The sequence below is a fragment of the Sebastes fasciatus genome, chromosome 18 (genome assembly GCF_043250625.1).
Source record: "Sebastes fasciatus isolate fSebFas1 chromosome 18, fSebFas1.pri, whole genome shotgun sequence".
NCBI classification, from domain to species: Eukaryota; Metazoa; Chordata; class Actinopteri; order Perciformes; family Sebastidae; genus Sebastes; species Sebastes fasciatus.
Window position 1 is genome coordinate 13,062,215 of NC_133812.1, and position 22,418 is coordinate 13,084,632.

Sequence of the window (22,418 nt, forward strand, 5' to 3'; positions counted from 1 at the left end):
CATTACTTTGGGGTCACAGGACAAAAGTGGTTGCGACAGACTCCATTTTTCTTCATTACAGAGATCTGACATCTTTCTGTGTATGAAAGAGGCAGGGAATCAGCCGGTGCTTTGATTTATGCCATGTTATCGGTGCCTCTTGGATTCACACTGTAGCTTTGATGTAATTTTCCAGTGCCAACACTCTGTTTTATCCGTGAATAGAACTCATATCCAGATTGTGCATCCCCAGTGCCAGCAGTGTAAGTTTATTACAACACTGATCCAACTGCCAGGGAGGTAAGTGAATACTTAGAGGCTGGGCTTCCCATTTTAAAATGAATGGATTCCAAACATTTGGATGTTGATTTAAAGAATATATGGCAGACAAAGACAACAATTCAACTTTCATGGCGACAGAACTGCAAATATTCCTGGTGTTATAGTGCGGGAAAGTCGGACAGATTGGGGCTGTAAAGGGTATGAAATTTGCCAAACGCCTATGACATTTCTTCTTGATAAGAAAAGTAAACCCCAGACAAGTGGGTGGAAAGGTGGGAGAGAAAGCGTGGAGGGGGAATGCGTCAGAGTTTGTCAGCTCAGTTTGAAGTCAGACGGCCAGATGGACGGACGTTGGAGGAAAAAAACGGATCATCGTGATTGAGATAACGGTGGCTTCGATGAGACATCATGTCATGACTCACTGACATTGTCCCACGCAGACAGTCAGTAACTCAAAGTTAGATTTGACACACATTTTTACTCATCAATTATTTTGAGCTTGACAGCTCGAGCTTGACATTGGAAACCGCGATTGACGAAACAATCTCAACTCAGTCTTGGACCGTATCACGCTATCCTCATCAGCTGGCTCAGTTTGCTCAGCTGCAGTGGAAGTGTAGGTGTTTGAACTTTCTGTGATTCTCAGCTGCCCCCTCATTATTTTTAATGTGACCATTGGATTGAAGCAGCAGGGGTGCAAACGCACATTCTTTTTTCATTCTCACAAAATTACTTCCTTCACTTTTTTGTGTTTACAACCAAGTGCAACATAATGAATGTCTTTCTGAAAAGTGTGTGCCATTATCCCCATTTGACTGAGTGTTGGGTATCGCCCCTCTCTATTACAGCGGGATTCTTACTGACCATTCGGAGCAGCTATAAACACATTTGCCTTAGAGTATGTTTGGACTACAAACTAGTATCCAAACCAGCATACTTCTCACTTGATTTATTACCTCAGTAAACATTGTAAACATGAGTTTATGGTCTAAATCGCTAGTTTCAAGTCTTCTTCAATACAGCATGATGTTCATTTAGTAAATTATGGTCCCATTTAGAGTCAAATAGACCATAAAGCAGAGTATGCTTTAGGGCGTGGCTACCTTGTGATTGACAGGTTGCTACCACAGCGTTGTCCGATCTGAGTGTTGTCCGCGTTTTCCTCTTAGAACTTTAACCCTTTCACAGTGTGTTTCCAGTTCATGACAGTTAATTGTAACATTTTGGTCACGGCCACTTCTGGTTGCAAAAAACAAAGATGCCAACGGCCAAAAATGCCGAACTCAAGGCTTCAAAACGATAGTCCACAAACCAATGGGTGACGCCATGGTGACTATGTCTTCTTCTTATATACAGTCTGTGAAAAGAACAACGCCTGTAACCACGGTAACTTCACACATCTAAGATGTTGAAGATACATGTTTTAGATAGAAATCAAAGGGCAAGATGAGTATATACCACAGTTTTATGTATCTGTGTCGCCTAAAATGTCTTATTCTGCGTTCAGCTGCACTTAACTCCACCTTCTTGTGTCGCTTCAGGTTTAAAAAAAACTAAATGGCAATGGCGAAACAGCCATAATGCCAAACTTGAGGCTTCAAAACGGCAGTCCACAAACCAACGTGTGACGTCACGGTGACTACGTCCCCTTATACAGTGTACAGTATGATTTGGTCTGATCAGCAACCAAAAAACTTTATGAAATTATATGAAGAAAACATGCAAATCTTTGGATCTGTGAAGTTGCAAATGCTTGGTATTAAGAGACAAGAAGTGTTTATTAAATTAAAACAAGATTAAAAAAGAAAAAAAAGATGAACAACTGATTGATAAACTGCTTTATCACTAGTCTTGTTACGACATGTTTGCCTTCTCAACCGGTTTGCGTTTGATGGAACTTTCTATCTAATGTGAATCTTTGCCTCCCATAAGGCCCTTGTGGAGCCCCAGAGGCAAGATACGGTGTACATCCTGTCTTGACAGTAATTTGAGTTTAAGCCCGAGATTCATACCATATATCAGTCTGTCACGCTCCCGTCCTTCCTGCCACTCACCGCTGCACTATCTAATATAGCAGCAATGCCACAGAATTAATCTTTAAAAAGATTTCTGATGTGGCATCCCTGACAGATTCGGAGAGGAGCCTGTGGAGAGAGAACTGTCACCAATGCTGCAAACACACACTTGCATATTCACATCGACTCTCTCTCTCTCTCTCTCTCTCACACACACACACTGAGACAGCTAACTGTCAGTAGTCCACTGTGTCATATAAAAGATGCAGACACCCTCCGCACGTCAGATGACACACAGATACAGACATATATTGTACACACATACACCGCAGCTCAGCTGTCAGTCATTTGCTGAAGGGGCGGGCTGCTGCGTGGGAGGGTTATCCCGCATGCTTTTTTGCATACTGTATGTGCCAAAGTGTGTGTCTGTTTGCTCTGCCGGTAGTTGGAGAACCTGTCATTCATTTTATCAGTCAGAGGAAAACATGAGGGACACACAAAATCCAAACAGTCTCAAAAACAGTGCCATTTTGAATCTCATATCTGTCCAGGCGTCTAATTTCAGTCCACAAACACACAATGGAGACAGAGAAAGAGAGAGAGAGAGAGGAATAACTGCAGGGGAAAAAGACAGAATGAGAGATAAAAAAAAATGAAAGATGGAGGGAAGAGATAAGAAAGAGAAACTAAAGAAGACTGAAAGATTGGGGGTAGAGAAGGCAGGCATCAGGGGCGGACAGAGAGACGACGAGGTTTAGACAGGCGAAGGTATGATGGGAGCTATAAAAGATGACGTGTTATGGGATGAAACCACATACGAATCGGTGTCGCTTTCAAGAGAGACGAGAGGGGACAAGGGAAGAAGAAGAAGTACAAACAGAGAGAAAGTTAGAGCAACAAAACCTCATGGGAAGATCGCTTATCTGACAGAGAAAAAGAATATGTCTCTCTCATATCAAGTTCATATCAACATCAATAGCTGCTGTTGTCAGTGAAGGGCGAGCTTTTTACTGCAGGATAAATTGTCGGAGAAATATGACAGTAAATCAAATCGCAAACCACCCAATTCATCTTTCGAGGAAAGTAAAAAAAACAGATTGCCGGGGCTAGTTTGAATGCTAATAGTCACTTAATATTACCCCTCCCAGTATTCATTGTGCACCGCCGATTGAGACAATGAATCAGAGGATCCCACACATTTAATCATGACGTTGTAGTTAAAACATCCACCCTGATTCACTGAGTAAATGCATCAACCCTGACTGTGGTTGATCAATGGACGCATTTGTAGAAATCGTGGCATGAAATTGCCTTCTTTCATCAACACGTCTCTAGTGGGACATTCCTACCAGCCAATTTGATCATTTGGAGCCCTGAGCTATTATTGCTGGTGATTCCATTTGATTATTCATTGTTACTGTATAGTTCCATGCGTGACGACAAGAGTTGGTTTTTACTTGTTAAAATAGAGCCAGCTGATTAAACACAGATTGGCTGTACGCCGCAGTAGATAATGAATGTGATTGACTCGCCTGCCGCAGTCAAACTTGTTCCAGGGTTCGGATGTTTGCTGGTGATTTCAAGCCTTGATTATAATGGATTTAGCCTTGCTGTGTAAGCAGTAATGCTTGTTGTTATATTGTACATGCTAGAGAAAACTGCTAAACTGCCTTTTACTTAAAGAACTCCTTAACTATACTGCTCTTGAAGGTTTTTTTCAAATGAGCTTCTTCAGAACTGGGAAAAGCCTGAGGAACGTCTTTTAATTGAAACAATAAAGCAACCTTTCAGTGTATTCAGCCCGTTCTCATTCTCAGGGCGTCAAATACCGAGGCTTTGTCATGGCCATTGGCGTTAGATACCGCCACGCAAGGCACCCTTTAGCACCAGTATGAGACACACCAGGCTTTCCATTAACTGCAATGTAAACCCATATGCATGCAACGGTAAACGCTCAGAGAAAGTGCCCTGGGAGTGGCTGTGGTTTAAAGAGCGAAAAGACACACTAAGGGCGAGCGGGAGTGGCGGTGGAAGGGTCCAACAAACACAAGGCTTTCTTCCAGGAGGCCGCTGTTTTTGGCCCGTGTGTTAAGTTTCCCTTTCACGTTACAATCAGCTGTTAGTGAATGTTCCGTGTTCACAACATTCAGTTTAATTTTCACTTTACAAAACTTGTAGTTCTTTCCTAAACCTAATTATAGTAGTTTTGTTGCCTAAACCTAAATTGGGGCGTGACAAAGCAGCAGTATGTGACGAGTTAGTATTAGAGCGTGTTGGTGTATTACAACTTGAGCCATATTTTTATAGTTTTCGGAATGAGGACGATTTTTCAGAGCTTTAGCACCATGAATAAAGACATCAACCAATCACGTTATGCTGAACGGGTTGAGTAGCATCTATATTTATAAGGATTATAAAACAACAACATGAAGCCTTCATATTCCGAACCATGACGATAAACTTTATTAACACCTTATTTGTCACGCCCCCAGTGTGTAAAGGCCTTTACTCTGTAGTACTTCCTTTTAGCGATGCCGCCACCTTCCAAGATATCAGCAAACAATGTCACTATTACATTGTTATTAATAGTAATAGAAATTACGTAAAAACTACAAAAATAAGACCCTAGTTGTAATAAACCAGAATTATCCTTTTACAAATAAGCTTCATTAACTTGATCTTGTGAAACATTTTTGTATCCTTTTAGTATGTTTCGTTAAGACACAGAGCATTTATGCATTTATTTGGAGCTGTGTTTCTGTTTAACTAACAAATGTAATAAATATTCACTCTCTTATAAGCTCTGTTTTTGTCTCCACCAACTCGTGATAGAAATATCTGACTCTTTAATGACTGCAGAGTTGGGTGATAATTCTGTGTTCATCATTATGAGCGACCCCTTTCACATAATACGAAGTCTTTTGATCCATTGTTGATATAAAATATTGATTACAGCAGCTTTAAAATGCAGCTGCTGATTCTGTTTTACGTTCCTTTTTCAATCTACATCTGACTTATTGCTTACGGCGTGGCTAATGTTTTTTTTCCAAAAACCCAATTAACCCATTGAAAGCTTGAATTAGCAACTCCCCCCCACTCCTTTATGCAATTATGGATCCCACCTGGTGTACGGGTATAGCGCTATAATTGGCCTCACCAATCTGAAAGATCGAAGGGGTTAAAATGGTTATGTTGAGGCATTTGCTTAGAGATGGTAATGGGTTTAGGGTGGTTAAGGTCAGGGTTAGGATCTGGAAAGGACGTCATCACTCCCCACCACCCCCACCCTTCAGCACATACGCACACACAAACAATTCCCCAACAACCCCAACCAATCTGATAGGAGAGAAGTGCTTTAGGCATTATGGGTTAAGGCCTCATCTAACACCCATGGGAAATCACAGCAAAACAACGTAGGGAGATGCACCGTGACTGATGATATTGGTGTGAAATAACACAGACAGAGTGACATAGCGAGAGACAGCAGAGAGAGAGAGAAAATAATAGAAAAGGGGATAGAGCCAGATAGAGATGGAGGTTCAGTTAAATAGAGTGAAAAATTGACTTCAGAGAGAATGAAGCTAATATCGCACACTCACTGATTTTCTGCCCTTTAGTTTGATGATCCGCTGGACCGACTGACTATCTGACTGGCTGTCAGAATGTCAAACTGACTGTTTTATTTACCGTCTGCTTCACTACATGACTGCCGGAGCTTGTATTGTATGTTCGGAGCATGTATGAAGGTGTTAGATTATGTGCGAGTCTGTGCGTGTTGTAAGCCGTGTGTGTTTGTGTCCAGGGAGCAGATGCTGAAGCACTCGTGGGGAAAAACTGACACTCCCTCCCTTATGCCCTCCGTCCATCCATCCAGAATATAATGTGGGTCTGGAGAGTAAAAAACACAATTATCTAGAACGTTGTTGCTTAAGGTCTGTATTCTTTTATTGACACATTTGGTAATATCCTGTCCAGACAGCGTGAACTGTGGACTGTAACATTTGCATATCCTGAAAAACAGCATTAATAGATGATAAAAAACTAATTTTGTTTACGTCACATCTGCTTTGATCAAAATTGGACACATTGACGCTTAATTATTCATATCCAAGTGCCCCTTTTTCTTATGCTGCCAAGGTTTAAAGCCTTATTTATAGTCGGAAACACAATTTTTGGCAAATATTTTAACTCTTAAACTGCTCTCAAATGTAGCTCCAGGTAGCATCAAAAGGGCATCAGGGGAAATACCATTTTCACTGGTCTTTTCCTCCCTCCGTCCCTCCATCCATCCATCCATTCATCCATCTCTCCATCTCTTGGGAGTGGAAGACAAAGGAAAATAGAGAAGTGGGAAATTGAGGGGAAATTGAGGGGAAATTGAGAGAGAGAGAGAGAGTAGAGAGGGAGGCAGATGAAAAACAGATGTGGTTCATTGAAGCGGCACTAGCCCACAGTCAGAGACAAAGACCTGAGAGCATGAGTGCATGATCCTCAACCTGCACACTGGAAATTATAGACTATACTGTGTGTGTGTGTGTGTGCGAGGGAGCGAGAGCGAGAGAGAGAGAGAGAGAGAGGGATAATAGGAGAGAAAGGTGAGACACCCGGAAAGTGGTGAGGAAATATGTGGAGGAAGACTATAGACAAACAGTCAGAAATGGCGCTTAGTAAGGATCACACACACACACACACACAGTTAGATATACTAATAAAAGCCTAGTCAATATTTTTTTGTTTGAGGTTGCAAGCCAAACAAGCCCATTCATCACCAGACAGATTAATATCTCAAGATTATTGTGGAGCTATGGCTTCATCATCGGGGTGGGTTCAATGCTGCGATGCTAAATAAATCCCACCATATAAAATCAATACATCAATGCCAGCACACAGCTGCTATTTAATTGTTTTGTATTCCACTGGCGAGTGTGGAATAATTTGTGGAGTTAAGCCTCCAAATCCTTTGTGTAGGTTGTGAACACTAAAACTGTTCATATTTTTTTTTTTTTATTATTATTATTACAAAAGCACTATCTTCAAACACTCTTTCTTACTTTGGAAAAATGGGCTTAATTTTGAATTTTTTTTTTTAATCTAATTTTTTTTCCCCATTCCATGGCGGTAGAGGTTTGTTGTCGCGGCTCACTGCTGCTGGATGAATAGAAAGGAGATAATACAGTTTGGTATTATTAGTACCAGTCTGGTTCCAGGCTTTATTACAGACCCTGTAACCTCCATGAACTCATGCTCAGGATCCTCACACACAGCTGAATGCAAGGGGAAATCAGAGAAGGGTACCTACCTTCCCTCTCTTGGTCTCTTTTGTTGTTAGTTGTGGTTTTCTTTCCTATTGATGTGGCGAAGTGAAACCACATAGACTACATGACCTCACATTGGCACAGCTTCAGTACAGGTACAATGGAATTTAAAGCAATAGATATTTTGGGAAATACATTTATTTCTTGCCGAGAGTTAGATGAGATACTAAATATGAAGTTACATCAGAGAAGCAGGTTTGGTTAAGATTAAACAGATTTATTAAACGGCTTTGTTGAATACTCGATTCTGATTGGTCAATCACGGCGTTCTACAGTCTGTTATTTCTTTATAGCAGATGTTAACTATGTATAACATACCGTTGCTATGGGTGCAGTTTTGATGTCGGACTCTGGAGGACCATTTTTGTGTCAAATTATTGATTTCTTAAGTAAGTAGCCGTGTAATAAGCGGGATAATGTACAGCGAACGGGTCATTATTGTAAAATAAACCCTTTCAGTGCGATGCAAGACTCCTCCGCTTCACGTCAGATCCACCGCATCGCTATTGCTCTTTCTGCCTAAACTTAGTGTTGGTACGATTGCTCATATTATCTTGTTATATTTATAATTTTATATAAGCTCTTTTAAAAATGCTCTCTGTGTTCCAACAAAGCTATACATATAAATGAATTATTGCTGCCTTGTCTTTTCTCAAGTTGGATGAAGTTGCAGCATATTTTGTTCCCATATTCCGCAAGTGGTTAGCACAACTTACTTAGCAGCAACTAAATAACGGGGCCCATTCTTCACGCATAAATGTCCCTTTTCATTGCCTTCATAACGTGAGAGAGAATCAGTAGCGATGCATCCTGCTTGGCCTTGATGACATTTTGCCAAATTCAGCTTTTCATTGATAATTACTTTTTTGTTTATGTGTGCGTGTTTGGTAGGGAGGCTCATTAGAAAAGCACTGATAGAGACTGCACTGAAAATAATTATTGCTTCCCTCCCAACCCCATATAACAGAGAGGGAGAAAAGAGGTGAAGAAGTATAAGGCAGAGAGGCAGAAAGATTTGGAGCAAGGCAGTGACAGTAAGAGACAGAAGGAGAGAGAGTGATGGCAGAGAGAGAAATTTAGAGAGATTTTACTCATTAAAAAGAGGAGCACAACAAGGGGAGATGGCATTAATCAAGCTCTTCGCTAATGAGGCATTTACTCATTACGCTGAAATAGAGAGAGGCCAAGGAAGAAAAAGAGGGGGTAGTAGAAAGAGAGACCGTGGTATGAATTAATAGAGAGGAGAACAGGAAAGAATTAAGTAAGATGAAGAACAATACGGAGGGAGGTGACGGAGTTAAGTATAGATGTGGTGGGAGGAGAAGTGGGACAGGTAAAGATAAAGACGAAGTGGAGTATACGGCGTAGAAACAGATGGTATTGATGTAAGAACTGAATCCCTTTTGCTCTATTTAAAGATCTGTCATTACTAGAATCTTCACTAGAATAAGTCACATTAAATCCTACTGGTGAAAAAGTATTTCCTGTTGGGATTATTTACCCCTTCATTCCACTATATTACAGTTGGCAAACGTAATAAAAAATGTACTTTGAGTGGATATTTGTCTCATTTGGGAGATTTTTCAATATTCTGTGATGCTGTAAGACGAAAACCGTCGAGGGGCACACTTGCTAAGGAACTAAAGGAACTGAATTTTGATAGATGAATACAGGAAAAACAAAATCTTCAAATATTTTTGTAAAAAAATAAATAAATGTATCACCACAGAGAAAATTAGCAAATTAAATGAAAGTCATGTTTTGCTTTCAGCATGCTTTTAAAGAGCATGAAGGCTTTTCATTAGACTAATGGCGAAGAAGTTCAAGAGAAAAAACACGTGTGTGTGTGTGTAATGCATTTTGTTAGTGTGCGTATTAGTGTGTCAGCGCGGTGGCCATCTGTGGAATGATCTATGTCTACCCTTTGCTAAGTGGAGTCGTTAATATTTGCATTATTTAAACCAAGACGGCTATGATAACTGATTTATTGTGCGTCTTTCGGGCTTTTAGAATTAAAAGGATTTGTAGAGGAGCCAAAGCAGATACCCTATGTTGCAAATGCAGGGGCCGTTGCTACTTGGTCTTTCTCTGCTGCTGTAGTGACTGAAACTGTTTGTTTATTTACTGGTTGTCAGTTGTGGCTTTTATTTTCAGCTTCTGGCAGTGATGGGACTGCGATTGTATAGTGAGAAATATTACACCCTATATAGTGGCCTCGAAGTATCCTACAATGCATCGTGAAAAGTAGTGGACAACGATGCTCACTAACAGAGCACTATATACCATCATGCATTGCGCTGAAAGTAAAATGACAGACAGACGAGAGGAGAAAGAGGAGCGCGATCGAGACAAATCAATGAGTTATTGGCGTGAAAATAATGTATATAATGTGAGCAGAGCAGCGCATCACCACACAAAACGGCCACAAAGTACGATGTATTTATTAATTTGGGAAAATACACTTATTGCCTCCACATTCACAACGGCCGTTCATTTTTACCTTTCACAATAAAAGCCCTAGACATATACGTGGCATCTGCTTACCAGGGGGAACTTCAATTCACACAAAAATACATGTCAGTACTTATTATGGATGTTCTACCAGCAAACATTGATCTGGCACGTTTTTGTGACAGCAATGATGTAATTAACGACACTTAGAAAATGTCCTGAGAAGTGTCCGAAAGTGTTATTTCATTTTGCCGGTGAGCTTAGCCCCCGGGATAGTGAGTCACACAGCCAACGTCTCCATATCTGTAGAACAGCAAAACTAAAGGGCTATCCACACCAAGAACAATAACAAAAAATTATAACAATAACTAAAACTATGATAATAACGATGTGAGCATAGCTACTGATGAACGATAACATCCTGCGAACAGCGGCGCCAACGCGCACGCACTGCTCGCTTATACACATTAAAATGACCTACATGTTTAGCTATTTATATGATAATCACTAGGAGGTGATAAAATAAAATAGTTAACTAATGTATGAACTGTAGCACTCAGGAATACAACGGTGTATTTGTCCCACATAAGAGGTTGGATTAGTAAAATGGTCTTTGAACATGTTTTCTATCAGCAATAAAGTGTAGGCTCCTCATTGAAATCAGCATCTCGCTTTCCTCGTCTCCGTGGTGCTGAAAGACGCACATCAGCGACAACACCATGACTGAGTGGCACAGCAGCGCTACTTTTCAACTGTTTTATTTTTCATATTCCTATTAATAAGAATAAGAAGTGCTTTATAAATGTTGTATCTGGACGTTTCTAACCATGAAAACTTTTTTTTTTTTTTTTTTAGAGCATTTTCCGACGGGGAACTGAACTAAAAGTTAAACTTATCTATACTGTTTGTGTCAATGGAGCCTGCTGGCTTTGAAGAGAGCATAGATAAGTTTTACTTTAAGTTCAGTTCCCCGTCGGAGAGGTCTGTCTGACGGCAAGATAAAGCAGTGACAATATTCTAAATATAGCTTACACTTAAACGGATATTGATTTTTTTAGGCGGGCCTTTCTTTAGGTGGCTAAAAAGGTGGCCTACATCATTTGCTCCCATGTCAGAAACTGTCTTTTTCTCCACACTGGTGGCGTGCTGACTATCATCTACTGTCGGCTATACACTGACTATAGATGAGTACCTCATACTGGATAACCTCAAATAATCCGAACCATCCCTTTAATGTGCATCTCGTTTTTTAATGGCCTAAAACTGAAACAGTAACACTAAAGTTACTGACCCTCCCATGAGACCACATCACAAAGTCTCCTCTCTCTCTCTCTCTCTCTCTCTCTCTCTCTCTTAAACTAAAATCATCATACGAGAGCTTTTGGTGCATGAAGAAACACCAAAACAAGACCAAGCTTCTCTCAACCTCCCCCTTTTCCCTCTCTCTTCCTTTCTCTCTCTGGCCTCCTCCCATCATTCTTCCCTCTCCCTCCCTTATTGTCCTCATCATAACCCTGCCTGAGCATGATTCAGATCTAATCAGAGTGATCCCAGATCATTGGAGTTATAAATCTGAGATCTATTTATGGCGCCAAACCCTCTCTCTCTCTCTCTCTGTCTCTCTCTCTCTCTCTCTCTCTCTCTCTCTCTCTCTCTCTCTCTCTCTCTCTCTCTCTCTCTCTCTCTCTCTCTCTCGCTCTCTTTCTCTCAGACCTAGATTTGACAAACAGTCGGTTTTACGGTTTTAATTAAAACTCGGTTATAAGCTGCCCTGACATTCAGCCTGCTGCTACCTTGTTCCAGGTCTGCCTTGTGTCTGAGGATGTAACTCAACTCTTTCTGTCTGTCTCTCTTTCTTGCCAGGACTCTGACCTTGTCCTGACGTTCAACCTGTCCATGCATCGCTCCTGGTGGATGGAGAACGGCCCGGGGTGCAGGGTGACACCCATCACCCCTCCTCCCTCCTGGGCACCCGAGGACCACCGATATATATCTATATCCGGCTGTCTGCTGGATTTCCAGTTCATAGAGGTGGCTCACTCCTCGCTGCAGATACTCCTGGCTGTGAGTACTTGAGCTAAATAAGTACTTTGTAGTATGCACTGCAATTTCAAACTGGAGTACCCGCATGTAGTATACATGCTGTTACATCTCGGCTTTAAACGTCCTTTCAACTAATGGGGGTGACCTGTCGCTCACACTGCGTGCTTCTGTAAATACGTAGCAGATGTAAAGAGACATTTGTCTTCATATTAGTTATTTTAGTAATACTAAATAGTGTAGCATTTTGCAAAATACTCTTATTTTCTTTCTTTCTGACATGAGACAGTAAAGTAGCAGGGGGAAACAGACAGCTTGGCTTTGTCCAATAATGGTTGGTAAGTACAGGTGAGGAGTGTTAGCAAGTCAGTGTTGTGAGAAAGATTACTGGATTTAAAAGGAGTACCGCTCTGAGCAGTTTTTACTTTATGACTATTATGAAAAAGTGGAAATTGACTGTTAAACCCCTTTCCAAAATAGTGACTGTCCAAGCATAGCTTAGCAACTGTAAGAACCCCATGTTGCACAGTTGGTTTGTACAATACTGATGAAAGTGGTGAGACTGAAGGCCCAAACGAACTGAAAGTGATAATTAACACGCCTCATTTGACGCACGTCAATTGATGTTCCTATGGTGCACCGCAGGCGTCAGATTTGAAATGCCAGCAATACAGAACCAGCAATATTTAAGAAAAGGTCGCTATTAAGCAATATTTTTGGTATATTACAGATACGACTTAATCTTTTAACTTAAGCTAAATAATGAAAAACTAGTTAAAAATTATAACGTGGATAAGATTAACTTATTGATATGATATAGATGAAAGTATAACTAGATAATGTGAAATTGACACCACACAATCCGCTAGATGGAAGACGTATCACTCTGTTGGAGTTGTTGGGACCAGGTTGGCACTACAAAAACACTTAGTCCACTCGCAGTTGTACAGTTGTGTTACAGAGTGAAGCTTCTCTTACCTTAAACAATCTTTGGCTCAGTACAGACACCATCCTTCAGAGAGCCAGCCGACTGTCTATTAAATAGACGTTTTCAGTTGCTATAAGCCCCATAGATGTGGGTCAATAGGGGCCTACTACACCCACTAGTAGGTTTTACCATCTATTCACATGGTAGATCACCAAAAGAAGGTATAAAAGAGCACGACAGCGACCTCCAGCAACCGTAGTAATTTTGACAGAAGCAGAAGTCAGGTGCTGTAGTATAGACAGTGTGAAATTCCATATGGGTTGGAGGTTGGGGACGATGGACGGAACACAAAACACAGAACTTTCACCCAGGAGACCATGTGAAACCAACAATGTGTAGTTGTCTTTGTGTTCGTAGTTATGTTTTTTTGCTGCCTAAACCTAAAGAAGCCATTTTGTTTGTGTTCAAAACATGACGTTTCACTCAGTTTTACAACATAGAACGAGTTGCATTTAAGTTTCACTTTCACTTTTACAATGTAGTAGGTGTAGTAGGCCCCTAATAAACCATACCTATGATGCTTATAGCGACCGATAATGCCTATTTAATGGCCTGATAACAGTCCAATTGGGTGCGAGAGCACAAAAATGCGACTACACCAAAGTTTTATTTTATTTTGCCGTCAAGTTACAAACAAAATTTACATCAAGTAGTGACAGCTGATGTAACTTACCGCCGGCGACGTTTGTCACTTTAACCAATTAAAGCGACAGTATTATTATTATTATTATAAATTAATGATTTATTTCTTTAATAAAGTATCATCCTCTGAGGGAAAATCCTTAGCATTTTATTCATTTTATCTCTCTCCAAAAAAACAGCCTTGGTCACCGTGTCCTCGTTTGACGCTCCAAAAATCAAGGTCGGGCTAGGGACGTGAAAGCAGTTTGACACGCGTCATGGTGCGTGTTCGGCCACACAATGGGTGTACTTCAAAGCGCGCACGTCAGAAGCTTTCAGTGCGTTTGGGCCTTGAACCCAAAAGCTGGGATCTTTAAAACCAAAACAAGGAGCTGAAAGACGCTAAAAGACTCCACAGAGCTGATGGGAACTGCAGAATGGGAGGACAATTGGGTTTGATATCATGAGTGATTTTATCCATAGACATTGATATTGATATTCTCATCTTACTTGGAAATAAAGCGAAAAAAATATTGAACTATTCCTTTTAGTTATGACATTTTAGTGCATTAGCTTTTCATTAAAAAAACTGCTCTGTGAGTCTCTGTGTTTGTGCGTACAAGGAAGATGTAATATATGCAGTAGATAAATTCTGTGCTCTTTGTGATGTGTTTGTGTGTGTGTGTGTGACGCAGTGCTTTGAAATGAATGCAATTATTAAATTGATGTTCTATGCAGTTACACTCCCTGGTACATTCAGTTTAATGTATTCTAAAGTGTATTACAACCATGCCAACTTCTTTGCCTGTTGCAATGGGTTAGGGAATTGTGGGTGATTGTGCAACTTTGCGGTTAAATAAAAGCATCCAGGCTCCATTAAGTTATTAACTTGGTACCCTCATTAACATAGAATGGGCTGGATAAGCTGCTTTAGAGACTCACTCTCCCTATCTCAGGTTTATTTCTCTTGCACGCTCTGTCTTATTTCATTGTTACAAAAAAGCGATTTCCTTCCCTCTGTTTCCCTCTGCCTGTCGCTTACCCTCGCCCTCTGTATTTCTTCCTCTCCTGCACTGTCAAACTGCGATAATTAGCCGGATCAGAAGAGACAGCGGAGAGAGAAATAAAGAGCGGGAATGAGGGAGGCCTGACACTTTTCATCCCAGTTTCCTCAGTACAGAAGCTCTGTATATTTCAGAGCACTCACACGCATATGAATACAGACGCACGCGCAATAAACAAACCGACGCTTCAATTCTGACTGCATGCATTAACAGAAAGAGAGAAAGACTTTTTGGAGTTTCAGCATGTCTTTTTCACTCTGCGTCATCCTCCCTCACTTAGCATGACTGTCTCTCTCTCTCGCGCGCCCGCTCCCCTCATGCACTCTGTCAATCGATAGTGGTACTTATAGTGTGGCTGAGTGCCAAGCCACCACACAGCTGTACCACTGTCTCGCTGTAATTGGTGTGTGGAAACACTGTCATGCTCCATGAGCACACACTCAACAGTCGGACTGGTTCACCGGCTGACTGTCTGGCTGGTTTACTGTAATTGGTGGAAACGCTGTCAGGGTGCTTAATAGCATACGGTCAACCAGTCGACTGGCTGACTAAATGCGAGGTTAGGGTTCGGTCGGGTTGGGCTCTAAGCTGACTGGTTGTTGTTTGTATGTTTACTGGTTAGCTGGCTGGTTAACTGATAGTTGGTATTGAAAGGGAAGGGGGACATTAGTGACTGGTGAGGCCCATGTTTTCCAGAAAACAAGGCACTATTTGATAGACTGGATAAATACAAAATCCAAATAAACTTACCGACCAAATTAAATGCCGAGGAGGATAATGAGAGGTGTTGTGTCGGTAAAATAAGCATTGTTAAAGGTGCAAAATTTGAAATTCAGAGCATATCTATTGCCTCTGCACGGCTCTCAACATGGCGATGGCAGAGCCGGCGGCTCGCAGCTAACGGTGCTAACAGCGCTAACAGTGCTAACAGTGCAAACAACAGCAACAGTACTGACAGAGCTAACGGTGTTAATCTTGGGGGGGACCGTAGGGTGGATGCTACGCTTCCGCGACGGTCAGGACGGCGTTATCAGCTGTAACCGCCGTATGAGCAGCGGCTGTGAGCTAGCCAGTGGGGCACACTCACATGCATTAAAAGGCAACGCACAATACCGGGACGAATCAATTGTATTTGTATCAATTCAAAGTGAAAACATCGATACATATCATTATCTTTAAGATATACGCCTTTATTTTGAAATTCCCATTACACGTTTGTGTCACCATTTCCATCCAAGCGGTCCCTCCTCATGTGTGTCCTCCTTGATTGTATTAAATGTACATATGATATTGTCTCGTATAAATCGCAGTCCCACGAATTGAATGAAATGGAAATCGTATCGCGGCAGACTTTGTGATATCAGCAAATATCGTATCGTTGTCCAAAGAATCTATATAATATCGTATCGTGATGAAACTTATGATATTAATACTGGTTTAAATGAACAATTTGATAGTATTTCCCATCTTTGCTGAGCAAGAGTTTTGTGCGAAAGGCATTAAAGGCCTGTCCCATATAGACGCCTGACCCAAATATATGCCAGTTGAGTTAAGTGATTGAAGCAAATAAAAGCCTGGGCTATTAATTGCAGTTTTACTGTATGTCAGGACAGTATGGAAGTTGGAAAAGTCACTGAGGCATTTCAGCTGTCAGGGTGTTCAACAGAGCATGTTTTTGTTTGGCAGACTGGTCAGGTCTGGCCTGCGTGCTCACTGATTTTGTCTCTGGTTTACAGTTTCGGGTCCATTTGTTGTAGAAGTTCAGGTATCACCGTACACCAAAACTTGTGAAGTTATTCTTTATTTCTACATAAAGATAATAACGTTTATCTCATTAGAAAATGACCTGTTTCACACCCATTTTCTTGAGGCGTTATAATGTTGTAATGTTCCAAGCTGACTGGGTTTGCTCCCTGACTGTTGCAGCAAATGACTGTGTTATTTTTGAAGAGTTAACCGACTGATTAGATTCCCAAACTGCAAAACACAAAGGGGTGTCTTTGACAATTTTGGTGCACAGTATGAAGATCTGAGCTGAAGCGGAGCATAGAGCTTCTCCAGGGAGATCCAGAGAGTCCTCGGTGAAATGTCGGCTAACGCCATCACTGCCAGACTCTGCAGCACAGTGGGGGAATGTGCAGGCAGGACTTCTGTGATTACAATTGTGTGTTCTCACAGCTTTATTCTACCTGCTAATATCACCGAGTGATAATTAAATGACATTTTGCAACAAAAAAACATGTAAGATGAGGCTTCCTGCTCACTCAGTGGTCTAGAGTGCATGCATGCAAGTCATTTCAGTGATTAGCATAACTTCAACCAAAGCAGAGGAATTAATCAGTGAAATCACCTACTGGTGTTTTTGGTTGGAAAGACAACCTCCATACTGTACACTCAGCCCTTCACTGCACACAGTCGAAGAGCCTGAAATGTTATGGCTTCATGTGATGAAACAATATAATTAGCTGTGCCGCTTGTTTGCATGTTGCACCTATTAGCAACACTGAAGCAGTTTACTGAGAATGGGCACAAATTACAACCACTTTAGACTGAATACTGAACAATATCAACACCCACAGTCAAGTGTGTTTGGCTCCAAATTGGCTCATATCCTTGACATATTTCTGGCGTAAAATCCAGAATGTTGAGATTGAGTTTTGTCGAAATGGCCCATAACCAACAGGCAGTATAAACTTTTAAGACAGTCGTAACCCTTTGCTCACCCTGCCCCCTTTCAAAGTAAACTTTTCAGATTACTTTGTGTACACCAAATATAGACTATGCAGGATACAAACAGAACAAACAGGTGGCACTGCCAACACAGGTCCCTGCTATTAGGTCAACGAAGAGACATTGCTAAGAGTGTGCAGCCATTCTGCAGCTCTGTGAGGATGTGAGACAGCGGGGCTTAACGCTTACCAGTACCCTTAAAGTGATACCGATACCAATAGAGTACTTCATTTGATATCAATATTCTGTTACTGTAATGCCTATTTCTCGCGTAAATGTTGAAAGGTTATTATGGACTTTTTGCCCAGTGATGCCAAAAATATACTGCCTAGTGCCACTTTAAGTCAAATAAATATCCTGACCAGATCATGGCGTTATATGAAAAGTGAAGGGGTCACGAAAGTGAATACAGTTTATCCTGAAGGGAACACGAATGTCTGTACCAAATGTTATGGCAAACCAATACTTGTTGAGATATTTCACCCCCCAAAAAACGAATGGCGCTAGAGGATGTTATTAGGATAAATCATTTGGGGACCATGACTGTCTTTAACAAAATCACGGCAATCCATCCAAAAGTTGTTGAAAACATGTTTCAGTCTTGACAAAATTTGCGGACTGACTGACAGACCAATATTGCCATCCCTGGAGCCATGCTAAAAAACACAGTAACAATGTTTTACACGTAATGATGTAGGAGCTATTACTTGAAAAATGCAACAATATATATATATATTAAAAACAACTAGGACGACTGTGATTCACCAAAAAGTGACACCCATTTATAAAAGTTCATAGATATTCAGTGGACAGCCCTTGGACTGTCCACTCATAACGATCAAAGGACGTACTGTACTCTATGCTATTCACTCATTGAAATATTGTAATATTATTAAAGGTATTGGACAAAAATAACTGAAACAGTTTCTAGGTTTCCTTCTTCATCCTTGGAGAAATAATATGAGTCATTAGCATATGAATTGTTGTTTTCCCTTTCATTTTCGTTGACTGAATTGAATGTGACATTGTCGTCATTGACCACAGACAATGATGTCATGTTAGGGTCAAATTGTATTCATAGAAGCAGCACTGGGACAAGATTGGTTTTCATAGCAGTTGTTTTTCAAAGATCAGGCACGAGAAAGAACAATGCATGAGAATTGAATGTCAGTCAGCCAAAGCAAACGCTGTGCTCCGAAGCACTAATCCCATATTTGCTGTATATGTTAAACCTCCCATTTTTTGGTTTGTTTTTTCAGATTAAGACAGGTAAGAACTTCCTAAATCATTTAAAGAAAAAGCTCGCAACAAGGGATGGTAAATGGCAGCTGCAAAATTGGAGAGTGGGCGATGTTGATACTGGATTTTACTTAATTTGTGATTCATTTGTTGTTGCTGTAAATTGCGTGCGGTTTTACACAATCATCAAACAGCACAAACAAATTAAGATGAAAGTGATTGGATGTAATTATTGATTGTAGCATTAAAGCATTTCAGTGCAGCTTTGTCTGGCTGACAAAATATTTCCCTCACAAACAATTCGCAGAGAGCCAAACATTAGTTTGAGTTTAAGTGGGCATCTACAGCACATAACGGATTTAATCCAATGAATGTGACACCTTCACCGCAGCACGATTTATCTGCGGTAGAAAGATGCCGCTGTAATGGATTCTCTCATTTGAGATGAATACATTTTCATAATAGAGTAATGCATCCAACACAAACGAGATGATCACACAGGCCGAAAAAAACAACTCTACAGTTAAGATTCCTCATAAAACGGTGTGAAGGTTGTGGGTGTAAAGATGCAGGGAAAGGGAAATGAATTCATTATGGATCTAAATAACGCCATGATCTTCTGAAATGTTGGTCGTACATCAACCTGTGAGCTGATTCAGTTTTTACGAACCTTGAGGGGGGGGATGATGCAGTGGCGTCAGCACTTTCCACTTCGATTGTTTTGGCAAAATGCAACCTCACCTTCCTCCTTGGTGGTGGAGGGCAAACTACGTCACCGGGTGACTGACCTATAACTGCCTTCCCCATGGCATCTGTCCTTGCTTTTCTAAAAGGTCTCCTCCCACGATGCTTCCCCTGAATCTTTTTGGTCTCCAACTATGCAGAACACACTGTAGGTTTCCCCTTCCTCGTCGAACACCAGCTGTTTGACATTCAACTAATTTCTCCCCGAGCTCCTTTCAAAACTTCCAGGTGTTATCAGAATCTCTGCTAAGGGAGCATTTGGGAGTTGATTATCGTAGGCGTGAATGATGAGTCAGTTATCTTTTTTTAGTTTAATGACATTTCTTTGCCACATGGCAAATGTAGCCCTACACTTTTATGAGATTCTTGATCTTTTTGAGGCACTGATGATAAAGCATTCACTCTAATAAACTCAGTAAAGTCTAAATATCTTGATACTGATTGTCCATAGTTAATCGTGATTGATCGTAAATTAATCGCACATTTTTTTTATCTGTTCAAAATGTACCTTAAAGGGAGATTTGTCAAGTATTAAATATTCTTATCAACATGGGAGTGGACAAATGTATGGATATACAGTATTTATTATTAGAAATCAATTAACAACACAAAACAATGACAGATATTGTCCAGAAACCCTCACAGGTACTGCATTTAGCATAAAACAATATGCTCGAATCATAGCGTGGCAAACTCAAGCCCAACAGGCAACAACAGCTGTCAGTGTGTCAATGTGCTGACTTGACTATAACTTGTCCCAAACTGCATGTGATTATCATAAAGTGGGCATGTCTGTAAAGGGGAGACTTGTGGGTACCCATAGAACCCATTTTCATTCACATATCTGGAGGTCAGAGGTCAAGGGACCCCTTTGAAAATGGCTGTCAGTTTTTCCTTGCCAAAATAGGCTTCGTTTGGAGTGCCAAAAAGTTTCCAAAAAAGGAAAACCAATGCCCAATTTAAATCCCAATGTAATTATTACATGTATTTATTTGTTATTATGCAAAAGTACAAGTACCCGTTGTATATTATGATCTCATTTCAGTGCCTGAAGGATTCGGTTATCTATGATAAGTGCATGTGGCTCTAGTAATGCCAATACCTGTCTGTGGTTGGTTGGTCAGTCCACCACTTTGGTCCAGACTAAAATATCTCAACAACTATTGGACAGATTGCCAAGAAATTTGGTACACATATTCATGGTCCCCAGATGATGTATCCTGATGACTTTGGTGATCTCCTGACTGTTCTTCTGGCGCCACCGTGAAGTTCACATTTGTGGTTTTGAGCGAAATATCTTGACAACTGTTGGACGGCTTGCCATTAAATTTGGTGCACACATTTATGTCGCCCTCAGGATGAATGCTTAAGACTTAAGTGATGGTTCAACTTTCAATGTAGCGCCATTATTAGGTCAAAAATACCTGCAAATGTTAGGAAGCTAAACCAAGTTGGTAACAAAGAATTGAGAAGACATTGTGAAACTAGAGGCAGTGTAGGAAGCCCACTTTGAAGTCATTATCATTGCAAACATTTGCTCAGAACATTCTGTTCTGGCTCTGAAAGGGAAAAATGTTATAGTCAATTATTGTGGAAATGCAAGAACACGTTCACCTGACAGTTTATTACCCAAACCATTACTCTTCTCTGCCTTAAGATAATGCCACTAGGCTTTGCTGACTCACTGTTGCTTAACTAACTACAGTTTATCAAACAACAAACACCTGCTACACAGTATTTTTAAGAAATGGGATAAAGACGGTCTCCCTGCCTCGTGGGATAGTGTGTGTCACCGTGCACATAAAACCCCATTAAAATGGCTTCTGCTCTGAATGAGGTACATGCCTCTGCGAGGTGAAGTGGTGAAGTTGTACAATTTATTGCTTGTCAGGCTGATCAGGGCAGAGATCCTGTCCATGCGTAAGTGGTGCTATTTCCATTTCCACTCGTCACAGCGAACACCCTTCAGTGTTGCTGCGGTAACCAGGTAACCCTAATCCACAGACAAAATGAAAAGAAGGAACCGGTGTCTGTCTGAGAAACCTGGGAGCAACTCACTTTAGTTCAGTCCATCCAAATGCAGACAGAAGCTGCAAACCAGGGAAGAAATATGTACAACGACAAAGAGGAGGACAGGGGAGTAGCTAAAATACTTTTTCTCATTTCTCATTTTATTCTCACCCACACGCACAAACTGTGCTCGGTCACCATAATAGTTTGAAACTAGAAAAAGAAGAATTTTCTTCAGAAAAAAATTGCAACATTTTAGATAGTTGAAATACTGAAAGAAGTTGAAGTGGCATTCGAAATACAATTCACCCATCGCTAAGCCCCTCCCCCCTGGGTTACTGTTGCTAGACCTGTCAAGATTTCGCACCCGGTATGTCAATGTGGCGTTTTCAACGATATCAGTGAGAGATATACAGTATAGGCTGATTTGTCGGCGGAGTATTATGAATGACAAGGCCATTAAAATTAAGGAAAAAGCTTGCGGTCCAAATGCAAGCGTCTGACACCCCACGTCTTGACAACTCTTGTGAAGGACAAATCTATACAGGAACAACAATGTTCCTGCACAACAGGATAAGTCAATATAGCTAAGTTTAGTTATGAGTCTCTGTAGCTTTCATTTTCTAATATAAAACTAAATTATCATGCTTTTCCGTTTGTTTAAAGCACACCAGGATATTGCTAGCGCATGTGGGCTTGATCTCCTAAATTTATAATAATGAATATCCAACCGTCTTTTTTTGCCAACGTGCTAAGCTAGCTAATTTTCTTAGTGTCTTACCTTGGAGCAAACGAAGAGTTGTTGTTGATCTTCAATGGATTCAGCTGTGAGTGAGGTCTTCCACACTGTTTAATCCATATCCGACATCGCTCCTCTTGTGTTCTTGGCTTCGGAAAAGCAAAAAGATATATATACGACGTTCCCCTTTAAACTTTGAGG

The 22,418-nt window shown here is 40.8% G+C and overlaps 1 protein-coding gene across 1 annotated transcript in view; it reads left to right on the forward strand.

Annotated features, from left to right (window-relative positions):
* nkain2 (sodium/potassium transporting ATPase interacting 2) overlaps window positions 1–22,418 on the forward strand; it is a 90,248-nt gene that overhangs the window by 46,953 nt on the left and 20,877 nt on the right. The window contains exon 4 of the mRNA XM_074614836.1: window positions 11,906–12,106. Within this exon, the coding sequence (XP_074470937.1) occupies window positions 11,906–12,106 (201 nt within the window). The remainder of the gene's footprint in view (window positions 1–11,905; window positions 12,107–22,418) is intronic.